This window comes from Pan paniscus, chromosome 3, assembly GCF_029289425.2.
Source record: "Pan paniscus chromosome 3, NHGRI_mPanPan1-v2.0_pri, whole genome shotgun sequence".
NCBI lineage: Eukaryota > Metazoa > Chordata > Mammalia > Primates > Hominidae > Pan > Pan paniscus.
This window is the reverse complement of record NC_073252.2, coordinates 149,624,423-149,643,781: the sequence shown is the minus strand read 5'-3', so window position 1 is coordinate 149,643,781 and position 19,359 is coordinate 149,624,423. Positions and strand designations below refer to the sequence as shown.

Here is a 19,359-nt window from a genome sequence, read left to right as displayed (position 1 = left end):
CTGCCATTTATAAGTAACGACTCGAAATTCTGCTCTGCTTTACATAGCTTTTTAAAAACCTGTTCTAAATCTATTTGTACTGTGTATCAATTATATGGATAAAATAAGAGCAGAGAGGCTCTCCCTAAGAAAAATGTTGTTTTTGCTAGAAACTCTGCCCAGCTACCTTCTGAGTTCCTTGAAAATGAAAATCTCTGTGTCTCCCAGATGACAGCCACCTTGTCGGTGCAACCAAAATAGCTCTCGCAGCTGGAGAGCTGTCTATCAGCAATAGTTCTGACAGATATCAGATTTGGCATGCAGATGCAGCAGGAAGGCTAGAAATGGTCCCACAGAAGGCGGTTTGGTGGGAGTATGACCAGCTAAGGAGCAAGGCAGGGGGAGCACTCAGAAAACAGTGCTCCTGTTTTCACAAGGAAAACTATAGGCATTTCGGGAAATGACAAATAGTCTTGAGGGAGAGGACAGCCAAAGAGATGGTTATTGACAAGTCTCTATTTCCACGATTAGTTCTATAGGATTTTTGAAAGGGCAATGATTAGATAGAGACAAGATGCAGGAAACTGGCCGGTTTCCGTTCGTGAAAGGAAGCAAATACACTTACATGCGTAGGATTTTTATCTCCCTCTAGTGGTGGGGTGGGGCCTTTGAGGCGATAGCCTATTGCTGAATAATACCGCTTCAGAAACAAAGATGAGCTTCCCTTATAGCGCGTTTTACCCGTAAGATTAGGATTTTCATTAAATGTGTTGCTCTCCCTTACAGTGGTTTTCAAAACATTCCCAATCTTCCATTTGATGGAGTGAATCGCCTTTTAAGGATGCTGATTACCAGCGATGAGGTAACAAGTGTCTCCCTCTCTTTTTAGCTAGAGATACAAGATTCCATTCTCCTCTGTTGTCCTAACAAAAGTGAAGCCATTTTGTGCTCAGAGGCAACTCTTCTGACCCCTAGTCTGGGCCAGAAAAACCTGAGGAGCTAAATAAGTAAAAGAAAGCTAGCTTACCTAGAGTAAAGGTGGAAAACATGGAAACTCAGAGGGAAGACTCTAGTAAAGGATCTAGAGAATCATCTGAACCTTAAATAAAGGGCAATAATTAGAGAGAAATTTTGGAACAAGTCTCCACCACTCCCTTCCAGTCCCTGTCATTTTTGTCATTTTCATCCTTGGTCAAATGACTGATACTTCTGGTGTGGCAATTTAGAACAGTGATAGTGGATGAAAAAGTAGAAAAGATGGAAAAAATAAATGATGACAATTTTAAGGACAGTAACTAAAGTTTCTTTCTTCCATATGGATATGCAATTTAAGTGTATTAAAGGAAAAGATCAAAGGTTACAGCCAACTAATCAATGGATTGTTGATCAATAACTGAAAACCTATCAATGTGAAGTATACAAAATATGCAGCTTTTCCCCTTGCCCTGCTCTATACTCAGAATTAGGCATCACTGATGTCTACTTGATTTCTCCTCTTGAATGTCTCCAAGGCAACCAAACTCATATGTTTTCTTTGCAAACCTGTTCCTTTTCTGGTTTCCTTATCTCGGTGGATAACTTCATCAGCCAGTTGTGCAAACCAGAAATCCAGGAGTTATTTGTTTCTCCTAGCCTTCCACCATCATATCCAATCCATCAGAGTCCTTCAATTTTACTTCCTATATCTATCTCAAACAGATCCATTTCTCTTTGGCTCTGCCACCACCCTAACTCATCATCTCTCCCCTAAACAATTACTGCTCCAAAGGGCATCCACTCCATCCTTTGTCTAATGCATTCTCCACACTGCACTACTTTATTCAACAAATATTTTTAAGGAACCTACTTTGTACTGTAGTGAATAAGACAGAAAAGGAATTTGTGGAAATAGAAGATAAACATCAGGTAGTCAAAAGCACTACGAGGACAATCAAAGTCCGGTGATGAAATAGAGAGTGGCTAACTGACTACTCTAGACTGTTCAAACACAAGAAATCAGTGGCAGTTTTAACAAGGGGTATTAGTTTTGACACAGGAAAATGAAGGAAGTCCGCTGCGACGATGGTATCTGCTCCTAGCATATAAGGAGTGTGTTTCTGATACTGGCCAATAATAAAAAGGAGGTTAAAATGTACATGAACATTCAATCTAGGGCTGTTTGTCTCCAATTACCTCTGCTTAAACATAGCACTTACTACCTATATGGAAGTATCTTATTTTTGTTAACTTCTGTATGTCTCCCTTCTTTAGAATGTAAGCTCCATGAACATGCGGGCCATAACTGTCTTGATCTCTGCAGTAACTACAGTGCCTAAGAACTGAGCCTGGCATTACGGTAGGCATGCAAATAAGTATTTGTTGCATTAACGCACAAATTGCTGAGTGAAGCAGGAGAGTAGACAGAGAATATAACGGATTGGGTTTGGGGGCTGAGGAAGTCTCTGCTGAGCTGTCAAGGTCATTTACTTCCCCTTGCAAGGTTAACTGGGTTATAAAATCCCGGCCACGCTTCTTAGCACCAAGCACCAAGCGCTCACACTCTAACTTATACACACGCTCACAGCCACAAACCTCTCCAACTCCCCGCTAGGAGGAGTCACACCTCCCCACCCAGAAACCCTCCCACCCTCTCCTCTATTTTTCCTTCCCTCCCCTCTCCGCCGGGTTCCGGCAGGCTTCGAATCACAATGCTCGCCGGGAATAGTAGTCTTCCGGTCCGAGCCTATGGCGTTTTTAATGCATTTCCAGAACTACGCTTCCCAGGGAGCCTCGCGGCATAGTGAGGCTGAGTCACCTGACCAAGACCCTGGAGTTACAATGGCGGCGCCCATGCTGCGCTGGGGCTGCCGTGGAAGACGTTGGGCTTTCGCCCGGGTTGACGGTGGTTCTTGCCACCGAAGAGGGGCTCCGACTGGGTCCACATCCAACCGGATTAGAGGAGAGAGCTCAGTGGCTCAGCAGCCCCTCCACACGGCCCAGAAGACGAGGAAAGGGTATTCTGTTTCATACATTTCTGCTCACCTAACTGTGAGGTGGAACTGCAGGACTGGGGAAATAATGGCAATTACGGCCCAGCTTCTAGACGTTTTGGCTGACGGGAGGGCGTTGAGTTATAACCTGGAGCCCCGAAACCTAAATAAAAGCACAAACAGACTTTCTATCAGCTCCGCCCCCATATATAAACCACTGTTTTCAAATAGATGTAGTTGGGGAATTCGCGAGTGTAAAATAGCAAATATTTTCTTGAAGGGTGCACAGACAGAAGAGTGGATTCGGTCATCTTACTAATAGCACTAGCAGTGGGGACGGTGACACGAGAAGCGGGATCATATTTAGCTGATTTTATTTAGCGCTAGTATGGGCTGGCAGCGTTCTAAAGGTAGAAAGGGAGCCTTTACCTACAAGCTCTTGGTAGTGGTGGGTTATTGTCATTAGTCAGAAAACACTAGCTATCTGTGCAGGCGTTTTATGTTGAATATGTGTGACTAGACCTAGGAGGACGCAGCCAAAAGAAGAGATACTCCCCCTGGTTATATGGAGAGTTTTGCTTATTTGGCCAGATATCCCCTGAACAGCTGTTTATGCGTCATTATGTAAGAATTAAATAGTTTCTCTTTAAATACAGAAACATATGGCAAGTTTCTAATATTTTGTTTATTCTTTGAGACTAGTTGGCATTATTTTTACTTTCAGTTGGAGGAACAGAGGGAAATTGTCCAGAAAGAAGTATTCAGTTTTGTATTCTTTTCGTGAATTAGATTGTTTCCTTGTGAATGGAAAGTACATTTTTTCTCTCATGTAATGGAAATGCAAAAATACTTTGAATGGTGCTTTACTGCATGCAGAATTTCTAATGAGTTCTTACTTTAATTCCCCTCCCTTATGGGCTGTGTTTCCAAACTTTAAAAAGAAGGACTTATTCTTGCAGTACTTCAGATATAGAACTGTATATGTTGAAATGATTGAAACAAAACAAAACGATGTAAAATATGTATATATATATATATGTATATACACAAAATTATTTGGGAGAAGAGCAGGATAGGAACATACATGGATTTCATAGGGAATAAGCACATTTATAAGGACCTGGAGAGGCCTATGTACAGACCCAACAGAGTAGGACTGACCAGATAGATTATTATAGCATTTAACAGCTTCTTAGATATGATAGCAAATAAGCATTAAAAAAGTAACCTGAAATTAGGTCTCAGGAATTGAAAGTGATTTGGGGGACCAAAAATATGCCGCATCAGATGGTTTAGTGTGGTGGAGTTTTGCAAAATTTTTTCAAGAGTATCATTTAGTGGTGATTTATTATATCTGTGTCTCTCTGGTTATTATACATGCAAACCAAAACATGGTTGAGAATTTCCTTTTTAAATAAGAGACGTGGAACTATTTATCATTATTTCTCTAGTAGTAGAATGTTGCCATTTATGTTAATTCTAGATAATGTGGGAAAGATCAGCTTTCATCATTTACTGAGTGATTACTTGATAAGTTACAGTTAATTTGTTAAATGCCGCTTTTCACTGAAGTCAGCCAAGCAGTTGTCACCTGATACCCATTTCTAAATTGTTTTAAGACGCCAAATTGTTCCTTTCTCTATTGCCTTCATGTTTATATCATCAGCCTCCTGATGCCATGTTGTAAATGAATTTTAGTTTGCCAATCTCAGTGTAGGCGCTTATTCTGAAGTGTTTTTTATTTAGTCACTGATAAAATATGACACATTTTTAATGTGAGGATATAACATTGTAGTAAGTTTAAAACACATATAGGAAATTAACATTTGTGGTTTAGACTTACAGAAATTCATTCATGGTGACAAATATACATCTTAACCATTATCTCTTTCTTCTTAGTGAACACAAATGGGCTGCTGTGGTAGGTTTGGAAATTCATGCCCAGATTTCCTCCAACTCTAAACTCTTCTCTGGATCTCAAGTTCGCTTTTCAGCACCTCCAAATTCTTTGGTTTCTTTTTTTGATGCATCTCTACCTGGAACTTTGCCGGTAAGATTCTTATTTAATCCTATTTTCATTAGAAAAATGTTTATTTTATATTGAACATGGAAAATTATTTTCTTGTTTTAATAATAACACAACTCTTTGGAAATACTTATTTAGGGAGTTTTGGGTGAAGCGGGATATATTAAATGTTTTCTGAAGACCCATCTCTGTGATGCTGTTTCTAAGTCTGAATATATTCATACATGTATTCATCACTTCACAAACATTTTAGCATGTCTACTAATACCAGACATTGGGTTTTGAGCTGGGTCATAAAGATGATCCTTGCCTTTAAGGAGTTCAAAAACTAGTAGGGGAGATGTGTCTTATAAACAAACAGAGAACAGTGTGATTCCTTCTTTGAAGGTAATATGCAGAGGATGGTTTCGAAACCCAGAGGAGGGACAGCTAATTCAGTAAAAGAAAGGACTGTTGTGAGAAATTGAAATAGGGGTATTTAGGTTAAGGAAGGGTTACTGAAGAGGTGGTGGCCTGAGCTATTTGAGAAGCCCAATAAAATTTAGGCAGATAAATGAAGGAGGAGGAGGAGTCAACTCAAAGCAAGCAGTGTATATCACATGATTTTACGGTGTAAGGCCAGTAATGATTGTGGTTATTGCAAATTAAGAAACACTCAATAATGTAGAAAACAGCCATAATATGCAGTGAGTTAACTATTGTACTCACTTAACCACTCATTTTTACTTGATCCTATGGAATGACTGGGCCCAGTATACTCATCAGCAAGACTTTTGGCATATATTTTTATATAATTGGTTGAATTTTTAAGAAAAGTATGAAGGGAACAAGTAAATGTTTTAGCTAATAAATAGCATATGGTCTGTCCAGGACCTATAATATCAACTGTGTTTGGGGTTTCCTGCCATCTTTGGAGGAAATGTGTATCCATGGTGGTGACAAAGGTGGGGAGAGGCAGACATTGTCATGGGTGAATTCCATGCTCTCAAACATTTAAATAAGAGTGGAAGCTGGTTGAGGCCGGGCGCGGTGGCTCACGCCTGTAATCCCAGCACTTTGGAAGGCCAAGGTGGGCGAATCACAAGGTCAGGAGATCGAGACCATCCTGGCTAACACGGTGAAACCCCATCTCTACTAATAGTAAACTGCAAAAAATTAGCCGGGCATGGTGGTGGGCTCCTGTAGTCCCAGTTACTGGGGAGGCTGAGGCAGGAGAATGGCGTGAACCTGGGAGGCAGAGCTTGCAGTGAGCTGAGATCGTGCCACTGCACTCCAGCCTGGGCGACAGAGCGAGACTCCATCTCAAAAAAAAAAAAAAAAAAAATCTGGAAGCTGGTTGAACTGAGCACTGGCAGGCTTGCAGAGGTATACTTTTCTCAGTCACTGACCAAAGTGGAAGATTCTGGGCAGTGCCTCCAGTATGCCTGCCTCACTCAGCTTTGGTTGTATTGGGGCAGCATCTTTGTCTTGGAACTTTTCTCTTACTCGCATTTTCTGTCATGGAGGACTCCCTTCCCTGCAGACCATATCAAGGATCACCTTTGATTTGCTGCTGGGTCCCTCTGGGAGAAGATAGATGTGGAGGTGTGCCCTCTTTCTCTCTCTCTGACTTAGAGATCTATCTATGGAAAGATTTTTTGTTCATTTGAGAAGAGTGAATATTTTGGTTATAAATATATGACATCTTTTTTGGGCAGAGATTCAGATATAGTAGAGATACAATAATATTTATTGTAAAATGGAAGGCAAGTTGTCATAACACCTCTACATTTTCCCTTCCAGATTCAAAACATTTTTTTCCCATGTTGTAGTTAATTATCAAGAGATTAGGCATAAGCTCTGAGTTCATCCTAGGTTTTTCCAGCTGTGAATGTGATGGCTATCAGGCCATACTTATTACAGTTCACTTTAGAAACAGGTCCATTTGCAGATAAGCATATTTTCTGTATATAGACTCTCCAGCTGTACCTAAATTTGGTCAAAAATTAGACCAAATTAGAAAAATTCAAAATAATTAAAATGCCAACATTTTAATTGCTTTGTAAAACTTGTCATGCACCAAAAAAGAAGGTGCTTGTTCACTGATAAGCATATCAATAACACAGTGAAGGTGTTTGGGACATTTGAGTGTTGAGAGCTTGGCTTACATTAATTAAATGGCAAAGTCTGGAAATACAGTTTTGTATGAGCTAGGATTTGTTTTCCTCTTCAGAGCCTACAACGCTTATGGTTTAAGTAGCCTAAATGGGTTATTCTGTAGACAGAGGAGATCTACCTCTTCTTCAGAAATGTTTCTGCCTTTAAGGGACCTCATTTTGTACGTGAGCAACATTATACCCAAACTCCCAGAATTAAGCATTGCCATTCAAAACATTTCAAAATCTTTTGATTTACCTCTAAATAGATTTAAAATACACTGAAACCTTTAGACAGTTGTCCTTCCCCTAAGCCCTATGGAGATGTATAAACATGCTCTGATAGCCAGACTCTGCTTATAACTCCATTCATAAGAAACCAATAATTTGAGAATATGTTTGTGCTTCCGAGGATTTTAGTAGAACATTATGTTATTGTTTTGGTCAAGTAAACCAAAGTGTAAGTGTGATTCATGATGATACTTGAAACTCTTTCTGCGCAGGGCTTATATTGCTCCCTTCTCTCCTGCTTCTTCCCCGCCCTCTACCTGGCTGATTGTGCCTTCTCACATGGCTGTGTTCTGCCACTCAGCCCTGAAATGTTGGTTTCCCGTGCCCTATTCTTTGGCTCTCAATTCTTCTGTTACCTGTGTTCCCCTGAGTAATCTTTTTACCCTCAAATAAAGCTCCCCTCTCTCTTTTAGGCAAGAAACCTATATCTATTGTGTCCTACTATACATTTCCATCTGAATGATTCATAAACATCTTAAATTCAGCAGTTACAGTGTTAAGCCTGTTATCTTTTCTCCCCAAAGTTTCGCTGCCTCCTGACGAAAGAATAAACCAACAAGGGAAAATATATGTAAGAAGAAGCAAAAATCAGTGGGAAAAGGATAAGTTATTTAACTGATGGTTTTGGAATTGGTTAGCTATTTGGAGAAAAAGTATTGCTCATTTCACACATCAAAACAAAGTTCATATATATATAATATAAGTTAAATGTCAAATTAAATCCAGAAATATCTAGGAGAATATTTGTTTGTCCTTGGGTTGGGGAGAAACTTTGTAGGCATAAAAGCAAGAAAAAACAGCTAATTAGGCAAAATGGCAATTTGACTACTTTATTCGCCCAACATATTTATTGACCTAGTAATTCTTTTAGGAATCTGTCCTTGGAAAATAAACATGTGGGCAAAGACTTATATGCAGAGATGTCTATAGCAGATCTATTTTTAAAGGTAGAAAATTGGAAGTAACCACAGTTTCTCAGTGATGGAGGAATCATTGAGTAAATTATAATACATCAGTACAGTACAACATTATGAAGCCACTGATAATGTTTATAATAGACTTTTAGTGACATAAGAAAATGCTAAAGATAAAAATTCTAGTGAGATGAATAGAATTTTCATGTAGATTACTTAATCTTCTTTGCATCAGTTTCTTATAAAATGGGGATAATTGACTCATTGGATTTGTGTGAGAATTAAATGAATCAGTACCTTTAAAACACTTAAAACAGTAATTACATGTAGTAAGTGCTCTTATTAATTAACAGATAATTAACAAGTAAGAACAGGTAATTAATTTAAAAGCTGTTAATAATAGGTAAGGTAAATCTTACCTGCTAGCATACCCATAATGATTGGTGGCTTTTATCTTTACAAAGGCTCTCCTGAGTTATTGTGCACAGTTACGTTGCCAGTGAGAGCAAAAGTAAATGCTACACATAACAATTGGTCACTTAACCTTGATTTCACCAGTTAAGTGATCTGCCAACAAAAACTAACCTGGGTATCTCATCACCTCAGAGATGTATAGAGAATTAAGTAAATAATGAAAACCAGTAAAAACTAGTATATGGATAAAATTATTTCTGAATTAGAAATCATTACTTTTATTGTGAAAAAGAAGGCTTATGAGCTTTTTTTTTTCCATCTGTAGTTATTTGGAGTGTTTCTTTGGTTCAACATGGTATTGGCTCTTGATTTAGTAAAAAATTAGGATTGTCACTTAAAACAATTGTTATAATGTATAGTCTTTCTGTAGACATTTCATTCTTCTCTGTCGGTTCTGTCTTCATTCACTCAGCTGGCATATATTGGATGCCCACGTTATGCTAGCCCTTGTGTAGCTCTAGTGACGCAGTTTTGAACTTGGTAGACGATAGATATGGGTGTTGCCCACATGGAGCATGAACAAGCAAGCAGGCAGTTGCACTACCTTTTAATAAACATGTTAGTCGTGGAAATACAAGGTGCTTGAGGAACACATAGGAAGAGTATTCAACACAGATATAAGGAATTGATGAAATTGGCCAAGTAGAAAGTGAATAGGATGTACAAAGACCAGAAGAAAAACAATGTGGCTTGCTCTAGAAACTGAAACGTTTTCCATGTGTTGTAGCATAGAACTTGAATATGGGCATTGCAAGAGGTGAGGCCAGAGCAGAAAGCATAGCCTGTACCATATAAGCCCTGATAAAGGGTGTGGATCCCATTTGCAAAGAGGTAAGAAGACGTAAGGAGAGTGCAGGGCCAGAAACTCCAAGGAAGTGAGTGTTTTGAGAAGGAGGGAGTACAAGAACATTGGATGCTACTGAGAGGTCAAGTAAAGTGAGGACTAGGAAGTGCCCATTGGATTTATTAAGAAGGGTATCCTTTGCAAGAACAGTTTGAGTGGGGTGATGGAAACAGAAGGTAGGTGGCAGTGGATTGAGAAATGTCATGGCATGGAGGAAGAAGTGAGTGTGGGCAACTGTTTCAAAAAGTTTTACTATAAGGACAACAGAATGCAGCAAGTGAAAGGAGACATAGAATCAAGAGAAAACATTTATTGGTCATGTCTTTCTTAATATTGGAGAGACTTGGGAATGTTTAAATGCTGATGAGTTATGTAGTCTATGATAATGTACACTTAAAATGTGTTTAAGAGGATAGATCTCATGTTAAGTGTTCTTACTGCAATAAAACAAAATTTTTTAAAAATGCTGATGAGAAGGAGCCAATGAAGAAGGGGTAAAGACAGGAGAGGCTTTTGATTAATATGACCAACTGAACACATGCATTTTAATCCATCCTCTCTGTAACCCAGAGAAACCCCACTGAAATCATAGTGAAAGAATGCAAATGTGATAAGCCTACAAAAGAATGGGAGAGGAGACAAGAGTGTGTGAGAGAGAGATGGTAGGTGGAGGAGGGCCTCACTTTGCAGAGGATGCACTGTGACCTAAGTGCCTGCAGGAAGGGACACTAGCGAGAACTGAGATGATGTGTCCTACACAACCTTAAAAACGCTCAGGATGTGGGGGCGTCAAGTATTGTGGAAGGCTGGCTGAGGTGAAAACAAAGGGGTTGAGTCAGAATCTGAGTACAGTGCAGTGAGATCTGAGCTTCTCTACTTGACCCTGGGCAGCTGCCCTACCCGCATAGGAATGTATAGTCTTTGGAGAAATTCAGCTCATGACACACTTCCCCTGAGGCCACCAGTCAGAGCGAAAGGCGGTATCAGACAGCATCTGTAGTGAACTCCAGGACCTACCCAGTTCTTTTCCCTGCCCCAGTGCGGGAACTTAGGTGGCCTGGTATGTCCATCTTTTCTCTTCCCCTCCTCCCCCAAGCAAGAATCTGCAGGAGCTTCTTTGAAGATTGTGTGACCCTAGTGGGAAGAACATGAGATATTGACATGGTGGGAGGTCTCTCAATTTAAAAAAATCTGTCTGGCCACCTGATTGCTTTACAGTGAAGGCCACTGATGAATAAGCCCTGAGCATTTACATAGGACTTTTAATTGGCATTTTAGTATCTTACTTTAAAATATAGATTGAGAGCCAAAAATCACCAGGCACTTGAGGAGATTCTCCAACATGATAGACAAAGCTCAAAATAAAAAAGAAAACTAAAGGAAATAGGAGGCTATAGATAATGCACAGGGTAAAAGAATACTTAAAAAGTTAATAGCTTTTATAAATGTCCTCAGAGAGATAAGGGAAGGTAGCTGCCTCTTTGAAACAAGAACACAATACTGCTTTTAAAAAATGAACAAACAGGATAAAAACGAGCTCTTAGAAATTAAAATTATGGTGCCTCTCCTTCCCCTGGGAAAGTTAGAAAATAATGTCAAGAAAATCTTCCAGAGATCAAAACCAATGTGCAGTGCATTGGACAATAGAAGAAAAAAATAAGCAAATTAGAGAATCAGTCCAGGAAGTTCAGCATCTGATTAATAAGAGACTCGTGAAAAAATAGAAAACAGACTCAAGGAAACTCTCAAACAAAACACGTGGATTAATTTCCCAGAATTGAAGGACATATATCTCTAAATGGAAAGGGCCTGCCAACTACCCAGCCTGAGGAATAAAAATAGTCTAACATGAAGGCATGTCAAGAAACTTAATAACACTGGGAATAAAGTTAAGGTCCTAAAGCTTACAGAGAAGAAAAAGATAATCAGGTCCACATACAAAGGATTGGGAGTCAGACATCAGACTTTTCAACAGCAGCATTTATACCTGTAAGAGAATGGAACCATGCCTTAAACATTCTTAGGGGAAAAAAAATTATAATTCTAACCTAGAATTCGGTACCCAACAGTGTCAATCAGATGTGACAGTAGAAGAATGGTATTTTCAGACAGACTCTCAAAAAGTTTGCCTTTCATTACCCCAGGAACCTGCTGGAATAATAGAGAAGTTTCAGGTTGCCAGCTCTACCATGAGACCGTTGGAAGAGGAGGAAGGTGGCTCCAGAATAAAGAATTCTAGGAAAAAATGAGAGTAGGGAATTAGCAGGTATCTGATTTGTGTGGAAAAAAGATTTCCATATAATCTAGCCTTTAGAGGAATGAGCAATAGGTACATAAAAAATGAAGCACGTGAAAACAATGAAGGGCTTAGCAAGTCTAGGAAAAACAAAATGTTCAAGAAAGGAAATGTAATCATAGTGTTTTATTAGCTTAGGAGAGAAACATGTAAATAATAATAGAAGTACCAGCTACTGATTTAATAAAAACTGTGATATAACTTGGATATTGGGAAAAGAACTAAATTCTTACCTACCATAATTGGAAGTCATGTTCTAAATTGGTAAAGCAAGAAAAAAGTAACCTAAGTCTAGGCTGTAGGAACATTTTTGGCCACTGATTGGAGGCCTCTTTCTCCTTTTCAGGCCTTAAGCTAGTAGATGGGTTTTATTTTGTTGTGTTTTTCTTTGGCGGTAAGGTGGGATGTGGGATTGTATTTGTGTTTTGTTTTGTTTTTTAATTAGGTGATGGGTAAATGATTTGGAGCTCCCAAGAAACAGACTAGTAGTCAAAAGCATTTTTAAAAACAAGATTTATTTTTATTTTATATACAAGATAATGTTAGGTAATAATCAAATATTACCTGTACTGGTTTCTCAGCCTTCTGCTGGTGAAGTGCTTTTCATTTTGTTTTGTTTTTTGTTCTCAAAGTCCCAATAATGAGTCCCCTACCACACCCCTGTTCTCACAACTCTTACCCTTACCCTGATTTTAGGAGAAATAGACTCATCCACATTCTAGATCCATCCATACTCAAGCTCATGCATGTAATGGCTCTGTCTGCTTCCCTGGGGGAGACATGACCTACCATCCTTTTTTCTAACTGACTTTATGGACTTTTATGTTACCCAACTTCTCATGGCAGGGCTTTTAGGGAGTGGGTATATTTTATTTTTGGATAGAAATATAATTTAGCAGCTAGGCACAGTGGCTCGTGCCTGTAATCCCAGCACTTTGGAAGGCTGAGGTGGTTGGATGGCTTGAGCCCAGGAGTTGGAGACCAGCCTGGGCAACATGGTGAAACCCTGTCTCTACAAAAAAAAAAAAATACAAAAATAAGTCGGGCATGGTGGTGTATGCCTGTAGTCCGCTACTTGTGGGGTTGAGGTGGGAGGATCACTTGAGCTTGGGAGGTGTACCATGGCACTCCAGTCTGAGTGACAGAGTGAGACCCTGTTTTAAAAAAGAAAAGAAAAGAAAAGAAAAAAATATAATGTAGCAGCAAGCTTGGGTAATTCTTTGATAAAGTAAGATATAAAAATATTGCAAAATGTCTCATATTGTTATTCTCTTATCTTGTAACTTATCTCAGTTATCTCTCAGAAATGGAATGGGCCAAGTCTTAGGAGTCCACGTTCTTAAAACAAGTACACTGTATCATTGTGACAGTTTATCAAATCTGTCTTTTTTCCAGATTAAGGAAGGATTGTCACATAGCAAATGGCCAGGAGCCTTGGCCAACAGGTGATGGATTTTCCAAAGGTTCCCTGGCACAGCATATTATTTAAAAATAGGAAGATAAATACCAGACGAGACAGCTCAAAGATCTGAAGGTGGTTGCTGCCAGGAACAGGACGGGACCTAGGAAGGGGTGGGGCGGGGACTGATGCTTTTCATGATCAGTTATTTAAAAATACATGTCTGTGATATTTTGTTTAAAAAACTTAAGTTAGGGGCTGGGCGTGGTGGCTCACGCCTGTAATCCCAGCACTTTGGGAGACCGAGGTGGGCGGATCACGAGGTCAGGAGATTGAGACCATCCTGGCTAACACGGTGAAACCCCGTCTCTACTAAAAGTACAAAAAATTAGCTGGGTGTGGTGGCGGGTGCCTGTAGTCCCAGCTACTCGGGAGGCTGAGGCAGGAGAATGGTGTGAACCCGGGAGGCAGAGCTTGCAGTGAGCCGAGATAGCGCCACTGCACTCCAGCCTGGCATGAGAGCCAGACTCTGTCTCAAAAAAAAACAAAACACAAAAAACTGAGGTTTAAAGGAATAAAGATATAAGGGGGAGGGAATTGTTGATAGAATAAGGTTCCTAAGAAAGCAGACAATGTTTCCAGAGCTGTGGAGAAAGAGCCCTCTCCTACTGTAACCCGAGGGGAAGATGTGTTCCTCTGCCCCCAGGTGTGAGGAAGTTTTGAGGTTTGGTTATCAAAGGTTGAGGAAACACCTCTCTGATTTTTTTCTTTTTTCTTTTTGTTTTATTATATATATATAATTATTATACTTTAAGTTCTAGGGTACGTGTGCACAACGTGCAGGTTTGTTACATATGTATACATGTGCCATGTTGGTGTATTTACATTAGGTACATCTCCTAATGCTATCCCTCCCCAACCCCCACCCCACAACAGGCCCTGGTGTGTGATGTTCCCCTTCCTGTGTCCAAGTGTTCTCATTGTTCAGTTCTCACCTATGAGTGAGAACATGTGGTGTTTGGTTTTCTGTCCTTGCAATAGTTTGCTGAGAATGATGGTTTCCAGCTTCATCCATGTCCCTACAAAGGACATGAACTTATCATTTTTTATGGCTGCATAGTATTCCATGGTGTATATGTGCCACATTTTCTTAATCCAGTCTATCATTGTTGGGCATTTGGGTTGGTTCCAAGTCTTTACTATTGTGAATAGTGCCGCAATAAACATACGTGTGCATGTGTCTTTATAGCAGCATGATTTATAATCCTTTGGGTATATACCCAGTAATGGGATTGCTGGGTCAAATGGTATTTCTAGTTCTAGATCCCTGAGGAATCGCCACACTTGTCTTCCACAATGGTTGAACTAGTTTACAGTCCCACCAACAGTGTAAAAGTGTTCCTATTTCTCCACATCCTCTCCAGCACCTGTTGTTTCCTGACTTTTTAATGATCGCCATTCTAACTGGTGTGAGATGGTATCTCATTGTGGTTTTGATTTGCATTTCTCTGATGGCCAGTGATGATGAGCATTTTTTCATGTGTCTGTTGGCTGCATAAATGTCTTCTTTTGAGAAGTGTCTATTCATATCCTTCGCCCACCTTTTGATGGGGTTGTTTTTTTCTTGTAAATTTGTTTGAGTTCTTTGTAGATTCTGGATATTAGCCCTTTGTCAGATGGGTAGATTGCAAAAATTTTCTCCCATTCTGTAGGTTGCCTGTTCACTCCGATGGTAGTTTCTTTTGCTGTGCAGAAGCTCTTGAGTTTAATTAGATCCCATTTGTCAATTTTGGCTTTTGTTGCCATTGCTTTTGGTGTTTTAGACATGAAGTCCTTGCCCATGCCTATGTCCTGAATGGTATTGCCTAGGTTTTCTTCTAGGGTTTTTATGGTTTTAGGTCTAACATTTAAGTCTTTAATCCATCTTTAATTAATTTTTGTATAAGGTGTAAAGAAGGGATCCAGTTTCAGCTTTCTACATATGGCTAGCCAGTTTTCCCAGCACCATTTGTTAAATAGGGAATCCTTTCCCAATTTCTTGTTTTTGTCAGTTTTGTCAAAGATCAGATAGTTGTAGATGTGGTATTATTTCTGAGGGCTCTGTTCTGTTCCATTGGTCTATATCTCTGTTTTGGTACCAGTACCATGCTGTTCTGGTTACTGTAGCCTTGTAGTGTAGTTTGAAGTCAGGTAGTGTGATGTCTCTAGCTTTGTTCTTTTGGCTTAGGATTGACTTGGCAATGCGGGCTCTTTTTTGGTTCCATATGAACTTTAAAGTAGTTTTTTCCAATTCTTTGAAGAAAGTCATTAGTAGCTTGATGGGGATGGCATTGAATCTATAAATTACCTTGGGCAGTATGGCCATTTTCACGATACTGATTCTTCCTATCCATGAGCATGGAATGTTCTTCCATTTGTTTGTGTCCTCTTTTATTTCATTGAGCAGTGATTTGTAGTTCTCCTTGAAGAGGTCCTTCACATCCCTTGATTTTTTTCATTTTGTAGCAGATATTGCTTCTTACATCTCACTCTGCTTTTGGGCACCGTTTTCTTCCTGTGTTGGTGGCTCTTGCTTTCCAGGTCTGTGGGTGATGAACTCTCTTAGTCTGTATGTGCCTCCAGCTGTTTCTGTTTCCCCCTCACTCTGGAATAGTAGTATAGAATTCCAACTTGACATTTATTTCCCGTTGGCACTTGAAGACATTTTTCCATTGTCCTTAGGCATCTGTAATTGCTGATGAGAAGTCTGCATCCCTTGTCAGTAATCTGTTGTGTCACTCTGATAGCTTTAGCCAGGATGTGTCCAGATGTGAATTTGTTTTTATTTATTCTGCTCAGTGTGATTTTTAACTTAAGTACTGTACCCTGGACTATGGAGGTATCTCTATGGAATGAATTCCTGGTGGCCTCTGCCAGGGCCCATTGGGTTTTATTGAATGAACTGGTTTGTATGTTAATTTCTTGGCCCCCTAACTGCCACACAGCTTAGATAGTGCCAGCGTCAAGCTGCACACATCCAAGCCAGGCACAGGGTCAAAGGCTCAGATTTCTCAAGACTCTTTTTCACCTATGGCCTGAAGTAGCTGGCCTCCTCCACAGCAACCCCTCCAGTTGGTGGCAAAAGATTTTCTAACTGGACTAGAATTTTTTGGCTCAACGCTTTATGCAGGAAGCCATCCCAGCTCCCTATCACATGGGCTCATGGCCTTGACTTCTGCCCCCAAGGTGCTTTAAAGCATTGACATCTGATGTCTCATCAGCCCAGTTAACAATAATAATGGTAGTAAAATCAACTACCATGTACCAAGTGCTTACCATGTGGCAGGCACTGTTCTAGGTGCTTTGTATGTATTCACTTATTCTAACCTCATAACAACCCTACCAGGCAGTTGCTGTCCTTATCACAGTTAGAAAGTGAGTAGAAAATGTGTTGTCCTGTCTCTTGTGGTTACCCCTGGTGTCACATGGCTTTAAACTACCGTTACTTCTGCGGCCCCAGGGGATTTTCTTGCTTGCTTTGAGCTTGGCTCTGGGCATGTACACATCTGTGTATTTGTAAATTTATATGTATATATAAATGTATGTGTGTATAAATAGAATACTTCATTTCTGCCTCCTGCGTCTATCTCCCTGTTCCCCAGCATGTCTGGAGCACACCTGCTGTCTTGACCAACCCCCTCCCCGTTCTGATTAGTAACCCTTATTCTGAATGTTTTTTAGGATCTTTTTATTTTCTTATTTTCCCTCAGTTTTAGGATTTTATGGAAGCCCATCATAAATCTTGAGGATGAAAAGGTCAGCCAGCCCATTTCACTGCTTATAGGCAGGATTACAGCTACGCTAAGGACAGCATTCTTTGTTTTTATTAGTAGGGATTCAGCTTCACTCATTATTTTGACCTAGTAAAATCTCTTTACTGTGGTGCAGAGTCTTCCTTAATTTATTAAGTAATTATTCACCTATAGATCTATAGACACGATCTTAGGTTGTTTGCTTAAAGTTAGTTATTTCCTATTTAACAACACCATTCCAATTTTTCTACTTGTAATACTTTGTATATGGTTGTGAAATGGGAAGAAAAATAAGAAAGAAAATATATTTGTTTGGTAAAACGTCATGGGCTTTACAAGTCTATTTCATAATTGGCCAAGTAATATTTCCAGTAATGGTGAGATTTCAGCAAAGAATCAAGTTTGTTTGAAATTTATGCATGTGCAAACCCATGTTTACACATACACACACACACTCACTTTTTGTCATCGGAAATGCTTGCCCTCTCCTGGTGTCAGTTCCCACGCAGGGGAAAGGGGAGAGGACACCGTCGCCTCTGCCGTAGCTGGCTGGTAGGAATGCTCAGTGTGGCACGGTAGATAACTCCTGATAATCAGGCTGCACTACAATTCGTTTAATAAGAAATGAGGAGCTCTGCTCTTGTTTTGCTTGTCTGAAAGCTCTTATCTGTATGTAACATAGAACTCCCTAGCAACTGTGAATGCCTCTTGTCTCCAGAACTGGGGAAAAGACCATAAAAGCTGTTTTTCACACATGCATGCAAGAATATTCTCCTCTTTTCTCAGGATCAGCCTGTCTAAAAAAGCATTCAGGGCTTTCCATATCAAAGGTATTTAGAATTGGCCCTGGAAGCTATGGAATGAAAACAGGAATGTTGTTTACTACATTTTACAAAACTTTCTTTTATTCACAAGAGTGCATACTATTATTAGCCAGAATAAGGGGAATGAAGAGGGGAAGAAATATGATGTGAATAAGTATGATGTGATGCCTGCCCTCTGGGAACTAACAAACAATGCAAATGCTGTGCTTTCTGCTAGAGATTCCTTCTGGAACATATGTATGCACATTGCAGCAGAAGGGGTCTTGCCTCCCTGAAGAAATGGTGATGTGAACGCTTTTCTAAAGTACTTTGGAATTAATTTATTTTTTAGATTCCTTATGACAGATTTCGTTCAAGCTAGGTAAATCTGCAGCATTCTGACTCTGAACATAGAAGATATTGGTGATAACTTTTGTTTTGAAGAACCTACTAGATTTAGAAACCCTTGACTAGTCTAGGGAGCATCAGGCTTTCTGAAATGCTTTTCAGACTCTTAATTCTAAACATAATTATAAAAGTTGTTTTTAACTCAAAATGTAGAAGTGAAACAGAAATTGAAGATAGCATCATTAGGGAAAAGTCTTTAAATACGTACATTTATAATCAGATCTACATTTATCTCTCTGTCCATTCACACTTAGATGATGTTTAGCTATTTAACTAAGAAGACAAAATGTGACCATTTTCTATGAAATTTCTTTCCATTTCAATGATTTGCTTTAATGTAATCTGAAAGATTTATAGTTATGTTGTATACTCAGACTTGCTTCTTGCCAGTCACTCTGCAAATCACTTCTATAGTTATCCTCCATGCTTTTGAGAGTGAGGTGTTGCAGGGATTAAGTGTTTTGTATAGTGACCCTTGTCACCCTAAAGGAGGTATGTGTCTGTGAGCTCATACCCACAAATGTGGAATGTTCCTTTTCAGCTTTTACTCTGCTGATGGTCTAAACCTGCCTTATAACTTAGTTAACCAGATGTCTCCCATGAACTCAGTGACTCATGACAATGATGACTTTCATGTTCAGGAGGCAGCATGATCTCACCTCCCTCCCTATGGGAAGCATTTGACTCCTTCCCTGCCATAGATCTTTTTCTAACTTTCAGTGGGTTCTTGAAAGCCTCTCTCTTCACAGCCATTTTCACTTCCCTGCCTCTCTACCAGTTTTGCATGCAATATTCCCCACCTGAAACCTAACCATATTAATAATAATGCTTCTACTATTTTTATTTTTATTTTTTTTAGAGACAGGGCCCCACCATGTTGCTCAGGCTAGTTTCTAACTCCTGGGTTCAAGGAGTCCTCCTGCCTCCACCTCGCAAAGTGCTGGGATTATAGGCATGAGCCACCATGCCTGGCCTCTACTTTCTATCAATATGTATTTGTTTCATACAGTTGACTGAACATCTCTTTATG

At 39.7% G+C, this 19,359-nt stretch overlaps 1 protein-coding gene across 2 annotated transcripts in view; it reads left to right on the top strand.

The window, feature by feature from the left end:
* The first annotated feature begins 2,703 nt into the window (after nucleotides 1-2,703).
* The window catches only part of GATB (glutamyl-tRNA amidotransferase subunit B), a 90,254-nt gene continuing 73,598 nt past the window's right edge, over nucleotides 2,704-19,359 (top strand). Inside the window, exons 1-2 of one of the 2 annotated variants that reach the window (XM_003815888.5) lie at nucleotides 2,704-2,972; nucleotides 4,848-4,998. In XM_003815888.5, coding sequence (XP_003815936.3) covers nucleotides 2,704-2,972; nucleotides 4,848-4,998 — 420 coding nt within the window. The remainder of the gene's footprint in view (nucleotides 2,973-4,847; nucleotides 4,999-19,359) is intronic. The other variant, XM_008968902.4, reaches the window with a different exon arrangement.